We start from the raw sequence: 11,355 nt of genomic DNA, 5'->3' as shown, positions 1-11,355 counted from the left end.
TATCACTTGCCTGGAGCATCCGCTAACTTAAGGTTTTGTTGATGCTGAGTTCCAGTGCCGCGCTATTCCTCGGTTTTGTGCCTGCTCTGGAAGTTTGGTGTTTTCATCAGTGGTGTTCGTAGCAGGCCTTCCACTGCATGATTTGTCAAGAACAGATCCTGTTTTGAGAAATTTGCCATGGATATTGTAAATTGTACTATGCGTTGGAGCTGTGTGACAGCGATGAAGCTTCTCAAACTGAGCAGATGCCTGTCCGAATGTTATCCGATATGAAATCGAAAAAAGGAAGCATGTAGTGTCACCATGTATTTATGAATAACAATGTTAGGAACAATTAGGTGTCATTGGGTAATTTTCCTGCGACAATGGGGCTCATTTAGGTGACAATTCTACTAGGAGTCCGTCATAGTACTTGCCCTAGAATGAAGCCAAATTGACCGACCTGTTCGATTTGTTCAACCAATTCCGTTTCAATCATGGAAACTGGTGTCTGGAGCTATTTATTTTTCAACTTTCCAAGGGGTGCTGACTACAGAGTGAGATAACTGAGTAAGTGTTATTTCGCATGGCTGTCCTGTCCACAATCTGAGAAGACAAGTCACCATGAGCCCATCTGGACAGAACCTCACTCAAAGTGACAGCAAGTCAAAAGAAAACCAGTTAATCTATTTTTTTCTCTGTATTTATTTATTTTTAGTATATTCTGGCAAGGTTCTCGTTAAGATCTCATCCAGCAGAAGTTCCACTGGGGAAATTGCAAACAAGACAGAAATCCACAAGGGATGCCTGGGAATGAGAGGAGAACACACATACAAACACACACACACACGCACACACACACGTGGAAAATAGCATGTATCCACATTAACTGCTAACATCTGTAAATGACATTATGACGTCCAATTGGGACAAGGAGTGGGGAAACCATGCCCAGTGTCACGTCTTGCTTCTTCCACCACGTATTACATATTGGAGGGTATAAGGTTTTAGCCACACAAAATAGTGAAATGGTGAAAAACGCTATAGCTCCACAAATGGGTACTACATACAGTAGTTATAAATCTTTGCACGTTGTCCGAGATGATCTTCAAACGTGTATTTACATGTTACAAGCACTGAATTTATTTTGTAAGGTCTTTAACAAATACAACCAAAATGATGGGAAGATTACAGAGGATCAGCTCATGATCCAAAGCATACCACATCATGTGTCTAACATGGTGGAGGCAGCATTATGACATAGTGCACATGGATAATGACCCTAATGACCTTCTTTGGCAAATGAATGGAATATTCTTCAATGGGCAAATCTGTGTCCTGATCTAAACCCAATACAGCCACTTAGCCACAATAAGGCCACTAACTGAGGACAAAACAGATTTGTTCTCTTTTCTTCATTATCACAAGGCGCCGGTTGGCATTGCAGATGAGAATCTCGTCAGTTGCCTTACGTGAAATAAAATAAATATTATTATGCCAGGCGGCACGGTGGCTGACTGGTTAGAGCGTCAGCCTCACAGTTCTGAGGACCCGGGTTCAATCCCCGGCCCTGCCTGTGTGGAGTTTGCATGTTCCCCCCCGTGCCTGCGTGGGTTTTCTCCGGGCACTCCGGTTTCCTCCCACATCCCAAAAACATGCATTCATTGGAGACTCTAAATTGCCCGTAGGTGTGACTGTGAGTACGAATGGTTGTTTGGCTATATGTGCCCTGTGATTGGCTGCCGACCAGTTCAGGGTGTACCCCGCCTCCTGCCCGATGACAGCTCGGATAGGATCCAGCATGCCCGCGACCCTAGTGAGGAGAAGCGGTGAAGAAAATGGATGGATGGTTGGATGATTATGCCAAGCAGCATTGGGCTGTTTTTGGCCACAACTGTAGAAACCTGTAGAAACACTCCCTTAGCAATGATGTTATTGGTCAGCAGGCAAGCAGGCGGGCTTTTGGCAGATACTGGGATGTTAAACTGCTTCGGCGCATTTGAACCTTACTGAGGTTGCCATAGTGATCCACTATCTATGGTTAAAAAGAAAGACTATGTAATACCGGAAGACCTCAGTAAAGATCGCTGGCTTGATCTCTGCCTTGACGCCAACGCCAAGAATGACTGTTGGGTGTCAGGAAAGTGACGTAGGTATGAAAACACAGAATATGTCAGGTCACAGATCCGTTGCAAAATAAACAAACACGGCATTGTTCAAGCCTGGGATTTGTGACATTTGGCTTCTCTTCCCTGCCAAACAAATGAGTGAAAGAGAACGCGGGTGCCCACGCTTGCATCAAGTGCCATCCGCAGCATTTTTACAGCAAACACTTCTCTTACAAGGTCAACGATCGCACGGTGACGCAACAGCAGACGCTTTGAAAAACATTTGCAGCTCTACTAATTATTTTCTGTGCCTTTTGTTTTATTCATTCAAACAGGGACAAAGTCAAGAGGTGCCACGTAACTGCAGATATTATTTTACCTTAAAGCACATCACTCGTCGAGTGATTCTAATGCCTTGAGATGCTTGTAGCTCTTTTTTTTTTAAATGTATAAAGTATTTATTATTCTATTCTTTAAACCAATTTGTTGTCTTTTGGGGGCCTCAAAATGCCCCAAAACTCATTCCTACTGGGCAACTCAGCTGAATGAGCCCCAATTAGAAAAAAAAGTAGATGGGCGACGTTGAAGTGGAACACTTTTTTCCTTATGTTGTGTAATGTGAACTGTATCATTACTAATCTACCGTTCAACGGGAATCAAAGACTTTCAAGTCGAAATCCTCTAGACGTTCATTTTATTGTTTGAGCAGTTGTAGCAGAACATATTGATGGATCGAAGTTGAAGGTCCTTCTGTTTATTGTAACCCATGATTCGGAAAGCTCATTGCAATAGCAGACACCCCACCCATCCATCCATTTTCTGAGCCGCTTCTCCTCACTAGGGTCGCGGGTTGCTGGAGCCTATCCCAGCCATCTTCGGGCGGGAGGCGGGGCACACCCTGAAGCGGTCGCCAGCCAATCGCAGGGCACATAGAAACAAACAACCATTCGCACTCACATTCACACCTACGGGCAATTTAGAGTTGTCAATCAACCTACCACGCATGTTTTTGGGATGTGGGAGGAAACCGGAGTGCCGGAGAAAACCCACGCAGGCACAGGGAGAACATGCAAACTCCACACAGGTGGGGCCGGGATTTGAACCCTGGTCCCCAGAACTGTGAGGCAGATGTGCTAAACAGTCGCCCACTGTGCCGGCGAGGAGACACCCCACCCAACAATAGTTTGTGTAGCCCAAAGGAAAGTGAATGTCCAGTTCCAAAACACCAATAAGATACTTTATTAAAGGTTTTCTTCTTGATCATATGGTACATTTAAATACTTTGTGGGAAAAACATACAGACGTTCTTTCTGTTGCAAAAGGCGCCTTCTATTCTCCAAGAGCTTTTGGCACAAAGTACAAAGTGAGAGCGTGTTAGGGAGGAATGGGTGTGTTCTGTGTGTTTGTTGCTGACAGGCAGGTTACAGCTCAATGAACCTAAAGAGGAAAGAGAGCATTCAAAAATATCAATATGGAGACCATTCACACAACACACTCCAACACGCTGGGACATCATAAATCAATACAGGATAGAAAAGCTTCGCTTTAGGCATTGGCAGCGCTTAGCAGAGAAGTGCGTTGGCTAACTTAATCTGTTGCTTCAATTCTTTTTGTGGTTTGAACTGTGCTTTCTTCTTTGAATTCTTTTAACAGTTCAAAAACTATAATTCAGTTGGACACCATGGACGTGTGTAATACAAACTCTGTGTAATAGAAAGAACAGTTTTAACTTGGGTTAGTCAAATCACACATTGGTCGATCCCGTTTGCTCTTAAAAGACACATTGTTAGTGTGACCGCTGGTGTTTCTTTCTACACGATAGTTTTCTTAATGTAGGATAATACCCATGGGGAAAACTTAAGCGGGGTACACACCAGTGGCCGCTGGTCAATAGGGGGCGTCACGGTGCCACCCCACCATGCACGGGGGTCATCGCATTTTCCTTGAAGAGAAAAAAATACATTCATGAAAGTATTGATAGTAAAATAAAAATATTTTGAAACTATTTTTAGATGAGCAGGACAAATAGTATACAGTGATCCCTCGTTTTTCGCAGTTAATGGGGACCACAACCCCCGACCACAACCGCGAAGTAGGATTGCCCCCCCCCCCGTAGGAATTTTCGTGTATGTGTATGTGGGTACCAGAAAGTTTAAAATATGTAAACAGTATTTATACTTTTCATATTTGAGACAAAGATTACAACAGTATACGTATTTACTTAAATCTTGAATTATAAAACCTTCTGCAGTAATTAACATTCCTCAACATTGCCTTCTGAGAGAGGCGAAGAGGTTTGCGTTGGTGGCAGAGGAGAGGCTCTCACTTGACTCGTAGAGGCTTCAGGTTCACTCGGAGATTCTTCTGCTGGAGGCGCTGATGGTGTAGCTGGGGTTTTACTTTGGAGAAAAACATGGTGATGGGTAGTTGTTGTCTTTGTTTTTTCTTTTGCTTCAAAATTCCCCTGTACAAGGACATAACCCCGTCTCTTATTACGCGGAGTTACCACACGTTTCGCTTCCTTATTGAAGCAGTTTTGCGGATGTTTCCTTCCTCTTTCTTGATGTACCGCACTGGAGATTCATTCACGCCAAAATGGCGTGCCACAGATGCATAACTTCTGCCCTCTTTGATCATATCTAAAAGTTTCACTTTTTCGCTGATGGTCATCATCTTCTTCTTCCTCTTGGGCGCCCCGGAGGAAGCTTTCGCAGGGGCACAGCGCTTAGGCGGCATTGTAAAGGCTTCCCTAATCAAAAAAAAGTTATCGCTTAAACAAAAGCAGTTATCACAAACATAGCACTAAGATGCAGTATGCGAGACAGTCAACAGCGTGGACGAGACTGGCGAGACACAACAAGGGAAGATGCTGGGTGAGGCGGCGATGATGCGCAGACAATCAGCTCACGGGATAAATCCACTTGTGCTCTCATTGGTCGATGTCACGCCGGGAACCAATCACGCGCCTTGTATGAGTGCCCGCGGCATGTACAAAGCCTCTGAGTCAATTCATCTCTGTTTGGCATGCAGGGAAACCTTCTCTCTCGTACATCAACATGAAACAACGCGTCTTTCCGCAATATGGCTGCTGATATGGCTGTATTTTTTCATTTTTATTTTTGAATGAATTTATTTTTATTTTTGATGAATATTTTGGAAAAATCCACGAAGCACTGAAGCCGCAAAATGTGAAGCGCGAAGTGGCGAGGGAACACTGTATCGGTAATGATGAGTTAATTTGCTCATGTGTGTGGTCCGATTAGTGACGCACTTCCGGTCTGGGGCGCTTGTCTTTACCCACTGACTCTTGTTAAATGTTTGACATGCACAGTAGCTCCCCACTTAATGCAATAGATAGGACCAAAGTGGGGTGCAAGATTGTAGCACCCCAAGGTGGCCGTCAATTCGCGACAGATAAATGTGACATTGACTCCATGGTGGGGGGGGGGGGGTCGTCATATGTAAACAGCAGCTCTCGAGTGACAAGTCAAACATTTGTTTTTATTTTCTGAGTCCGTACCGACTTCAGATTTTCTGAGCAGACACACCCCTCAACACAAAAGAATCACCATCATCATATATATATATATATGTATGATAATCGTCCTCAGTATCAGGATAATCTTGTAGTGACATCCGACAACTGGGCCTTCACTGACTTTGATCGGAAGGGAGTGAAAAATGGTCCAATTCGGCCAGATTATCAGTAAGCGCATACCCCTCTTAATCCACAGGGGTGTCAGGGCTCATACCCCAACAGAAACCATATTGTATCTTTTCATTGCATGGTGCTGAAAATGTATCTGAAGGGAAAGAATGATTAACTGTAATTGCCCTGAACAGTGTTGTAAATGTCCTTTACAGCTTTCATCTGGAACAGTGATTCCCAACCACTGTGCTGTGCGAGATCATCGAGTGTGTTGCAGGAAAAGATCCAATTTTACTTTTTATTTACTAAAAATAATGTATCTTTGTTCATCTCTCTATGCCAGTGACATAGTGACAGTGGCAGGCAGAACAGTTAAATTCTCCTCCATTAGATGGCAGAAGGTACAACTAACCTGTGTGCCCACCTGTTGGCATTCAGATAAGAATAATAGCGTTGTGTTCAATGAAACTGAAATAGCTGCTAGATTGTTGTAGTCACGAGGTTCCATCCATCATTCACAGAAGAGTTTTTAATGTCCAAGGTTATGTCAGGTCTACGTCCTTTCACTTTAAAGAAAAGATGAGACCTTGTATTAGCAGTTCCACGGAATCTCAACTTCCTTTTCCTCCACTACACGATGCCCTCGCTGCGCTTGCTCCTCCACACCACCAGAGCAGTCATGAGGAGGGTGACCAGGATAGGCATCACGATGAAGGGGCCCAGGATCCGGTTGGGGGGGTCCCTGAGCAGACGCCCTGACAGCGAGCAGTTGTGGAAGTACGTCTTGTGCACGCGGATGAAGAAGTCGTCCACCAGGAGGTTGGGCCAGAAGCAGTCCATCTTGAGCGCCACCAGGTATGTGCAGTTTGTCAGCTCGCCGTACAGTCTGTAATGCGGACCACATGGTGATACACAGCAGTCACAACACAATGACCACTTGGACAATATATTGATATCCAATACAAGAACTGTATAAAATATTTTGCCTTTGCAGAGCTAAGCTTGTTCAGTTTTGTAATGGACGTTGTCAGGGTATTTTAAGGCTCCTCCTGCTCTTCCTATTAACTTGAGTTCTACGGCACATCAATCCGCAACCACAACAACAAATGTGTTAAATTAATACTGCTCTGTGTCAATAAAAGAAATAGAAATATTACATTTGTAAGGACAAACTATTTCATATACGGTGGTACCTTAACATACTGTATGTGCAAGTTACCCATGCCATGGGCACGAACACACCCAGAGGTGGGTAGAGTAGCCAAATATTGTACTCAAGTAAGAGTACTGTTAATTTAGAATAATATGATCAAGTAAAAGTAAAAAGCAGTCCTCAAGAGTAACTGGTGAATATCTACCACTGACGACGCAAATCTGATAATATTTACTGTTGATGGGCTGGAATCAGAGGATTTGGACCATTTTAAGGGAATTAATTAATTATTCAATTTGATGATCGACCAATTGGCGATTAATCGATTAATTGTGACACATCTACTTTTTTTTTTTTTCCTAAAAAGGCGTTTTTAAAAAACAAAGTGTTTCATATTTCCAGTATGTATGCCACTCACCTGCTGACTCAAACTCATATTATATTTAGTAGGGGTTTATATTTAGCGGTGCAAAACAATTGTTCTGCGCTGTTCGGCCCACAACAAATAATTGCTGTCAAAGTAAATTTGACTAACATTCGAGTTTCAGTCAATTTAACCACCAAGAACAAAAATAATGTAGCACAAATTAAATCAATGTTGTTTTTGCTGTCAGAATGCATGTTATGTCCTTCCAGATCGATTGCTACTTGACATCCTTGACAATAGCAAATCAGTGGCAAAGCGACACTCGACCACACAAGAGTCCACATGCGGGCCGAGAAATGCTGGAGCCGTTTTATTGCTATCGCAAGTCACAGACTTGTAAAAGCAGCTTGTTACCTGAAGAAACAACCAATAAAAAAGGGAAAAAGGGCCTCACACTAAATCTGATGCACTTAAATCCATTAGATAATGGATAAAGGCCAATTGATTCATTATTTTAAGTGATTTTACAGCTTTTTTAAGCATCTTAGGACATGAGATACATTAGATTGTGAGTTCCAACTGTTGTGTTTGTATACACTGAAAAAAGTATTTAAAAAAAAGACGTCATTTGTTCATTTAAAAATTTTTTTTTTAGAAAATTCAAATTGTTGAAAAATATTAGCTTGTTCGTTTCAAGTGATGTAAATGTATTTTCTTTACTGTAATTGAAATTTACAGCGGGGCGCAGAACTGACATGTTTCATTTTGACCAAAGGGTTTTCTTGAATTGAATTTGATTTGCGCATGCATTGTGGACTTGGACGGAAGGAGCAACGTTGACATTGGTAATGAAAATAAATAAACTTGGCATTTTGCTAACATGACTGTTAGTATAAAAGTCATTTATGTTTTTAAACATGTATCTGTCCTTGACTGGACGTAATATTCAGCCCTCGCATCGGACGCAGGCCAAGTAGACGGTATCCTACTGGGGACGAGAGGAGCTGCTACTTAAAATGTTCATATTTCGCTCAGATAAACCAGAGAGCCATAAAATGTTTTTAAATAACAACGGTAAAAGCCTATGCCTTGTTTGAAGCTTGTATAAATGTGTGCGTGTGTTGTAAATTAAGCTAAATTAGCAAGATCTAACAATTTAAATATTAAGCGTTGGATTACTTTGATTTTTCAAAATTATGCAGTGTTTTTTTTTTTTTTTTTGTCCCGCCCCCCCAGTATAGCAGTGTCAGTTATTTGCCAACGTTATAGCTATTTGGCTTCATGTGTACTTCAAAAAACTTTTCAAATATGCCAAATACACACATGCAGATAATCGGGCCCAATTTGACCCCCATTACTCCCTTGTGATGAAAGTCAGCAAAGGAACGATTGCCGAATGACTCCAAAAGATTATCCTGAGCGTTTATTCTGTGGTGTGGGACGTGTTCATGACTTTTTTTCCCTCCTCGATCTGCTCAGAAAAAAACGCATGGTTTCGACAATCGTAAATGTAAATAATTGTAATTATTACTAAATGTGGCCCAGAAATGAGTTTGACACACATTGGTATGTGCGTACCTATCTTTACTTTGAGGTGATTTTAATTGTTGTATTAGTTCACGCAGACGTGGTTTGTGCATCAGGTGTCGCCATCCCCCAGTGGAGGGGTCATTTTTAAAATGAGAAATGCAATGTTGAAGAACACATTATTAAGCTGTGTTTTTTTGGGCCTACATGTCCCCTATGAATGCCCCTCGCTATGATGCCCCCAAGGCAAATGTTCAGTTTGACAGAAAAATACAGTGGTGCCTTTAGATACGACTTTAGTTGGTTGTGTGACCACGATCGTACCTCAAAAAACTTGTATCTCAAATCATCTTTCCCCATTGAAATGAATGGAAATGTCAATCTGTTCCAGCTTCCCAAAAGTAGCAAACAAAAATGCTTGTAATGTGTTTTCTAATACGAAAAATAGCACTCACCAATATTGTACTATATAAAAAACATGCTTTACAGTAATGACATTATTAAATAGAGTGTCAAAAAAGAATGCTTTAATTCAATGGACATTGTGCTGTTCTTTCTGGTGTGTGCACATTGACCACCTGGGGGCAGTAAAATACACACAGAGACACACACGAACAGGACTTTCACAACTGACTATACTCAAGTAGGCTGCTGTAATAATTATCGTTCTTTGCAAAATATAAAGAACATACACCTGTGAGTATTGTTATACTATCTGTCTACATGCATTGATTCACCACTTGTGTTCAAATATCCATTGCTAAAAGGGTTATAACACTGCGGCACTGATAATATTTGTTAGCCTGTCTATGGTGTTTTGCATTGTACATTAGCATTAAGCAAAACGTACTGTAGTAAGGTAAAACGACATGGTTGTAACGTTATTCCCTGTTTTATGTTTAGCTTGACAGTTAACCACAATTCTGAAGCTTAAACAAGTCCCTCCCCCCCTGTGCTCTGTGTTTTCATCGTTGGTGAAGGTTGCCAGGGACAGGCGGGTGGTTATTTTCAGACGTCCTGCAAATTGCTATTGTGGACATGCTAATTGGCAACAATACACTTGAGCAGCGGGGGAATTTGGAACAGCTCATTTATTTTCTAGACGACCTGACGTGCATAATCAAATTGTGTCAATGGAGGAGGGAAACAGGAGGAAATAAACTCCCCGACGTGTTGTTGTGGTGGGATAACATAACATTCCACCACTCAGACATACGCTAGACTGCTAGGCGGTGCTGCCCAGGATGTCAGTATTGTTCTATAGTAGAAGGAAGGGTCCTTGCCTCCATTAAACTGTTTCCTGAGCACTGACGAGGAATATTGAGGAAATGGTGCATATTAGAAAACTATTAACTCAACTAAACATCACTGGTGTGTTTGTTATTTTCGATCTTTATTTTATTTGTAGTTGATTTATTTGTATTTATTTATTTTTTACTATTGCAATATTTATTACATTTTTATTTAATTTTGATGATTGTTTTTCCACATAAAATGTATTGAATGTAATGAAAAATCTTTATTTCATTATTTTTAATGTTGATATTTTTAGAGCATTTTTAAAATTTAAAATAAGTTGTAAAATGTGATTAACAATTTTTATTTTATTTCTCATTTTTATGTATTTATTTATGTATGGATTTTTTATTTAATTGCTTGTTAATTAATTCATTTATTTATTTTTGATTGCATTTTTCTTTAAATAAATTGTCATGATCTGTGTTTATTTTGTTTTTGTTTTTACTTCGTTTTGAGTAGATTCCGTTTTTCATGTTTTGCCGTCTCACGTTCATGTCTTGTCTGCTTGTTTGGTTTTTGTCTCCACCAGTTCTCGTCAAGCCTCTACCTTGTATCGACCAATCATCTCCCTCCACCCAATCGAGTCTTGTCCAGGTGTTTCTTGTTTTGTCTCGTCAGTTTGCTTGTATTTAGTTCCCTGGTTTCTTTCAGTCCTTGTTGGGTCATTGTCGTCTCACATCATGATTTTGAGTCCTGTCATGACAGTTTCCCTGTTGTTTTGTAGTGGTGAGCGTTTAGCTTCCCTGTGTTTTCTTACTTTGAAGTCTGTTTTTTGTACTTTGTTAATTGAGTGTTTTCTTCCACATGCCTTGTTTTTTTTTGTTTTTTTAAAAATAAATCTTTTTTGAATACATCCTGCACTCTGGCTTTGCCTCCCTGCCCTTGGGTCCACCTTTTTGCCTTGCCCACTAACACCATGAAAACATTTGTCACAACTGTGACAAAATGATCATTTTTATGACGCATTTTGCGAATAGTGAAATTTTGTTTTATTTGCATTTTATTGTGTTTTTGTATTCACTTTTATTTGGATTTAAAATTTTCGTGTTCACCATATAAGTATTGTAGTTTGATAAGCAAGCTATAGTATTTTAAATTTCCATTTAACTTTTTTCATTTAAAATTAAAATTTTACCACATCAATTTTCAAAAATTTGATCAACAATCTTTTAGTTGTATTTCTTTTATTTTATTTACTTTTTGTTGCAATTTTAGTTTTAATATTAAAGTATACAATTTGTAAAATTAGATTTTAAACTATGATTTATTTTTA

The 11,355-nt window shown here is 40.4% G+C and overlaps 1 protein-coding gene across 7 annotated transcripts in view; it reads right to left on the bottom strand.

The window, feature by feature from the left end:
- Positions 1–3,302: 3,302 nt before the first annotated feature.
- LOC133487025 (receptor activity-modifying protein 1-like) overlaps positions 3,303–11,355 on the bottom strand; it is a 60,928-nt gene continuing 52,875 nt past the window's right edge. For 2 of the 7 annotated variants that reach the window (XM_061792967.1, XM_061792969.1), the window contains exon 3: positions 3,303–6,622. In XM_061792967.1, coding sequence (XP_061648951.1) covers positions 6,367–6,622 — 256 coding nt within the window. In that variant the 3' untranslated portion in view covers positions 3,303–6,366. The remainder of the gene's footprint in view (positions 6,623–11,355) is intronic. The other 5 variants (XR_009791198.1, XR_009791197.1, XR_009791196.1 and 2 more) reach the window with 5 other exon arrangements.

The sequence above is a fragment of the Phyllopteryx taeniolatus genome, chromosome 12 (assembly GCF_024500385.1).
Source record: "Phyllopteryx taeniolatus isolate TA_2022b chromosome 12, UOR_Ptae_1.2, whole genome shotgun sequence".
In the NCBI taxonomy this organism is placed as follows: Eukaryota; Metazoa; Chordata; class Actinopteri; order Syngnathiformes; family Syngnathidae; genus Phyllopteryx; species Phyllopteryx taeniolatus.
Note: the sequence above shows the minus strand (reverse complement) of the source record. Positions and strands in the feature narration are given on the sequence as shown.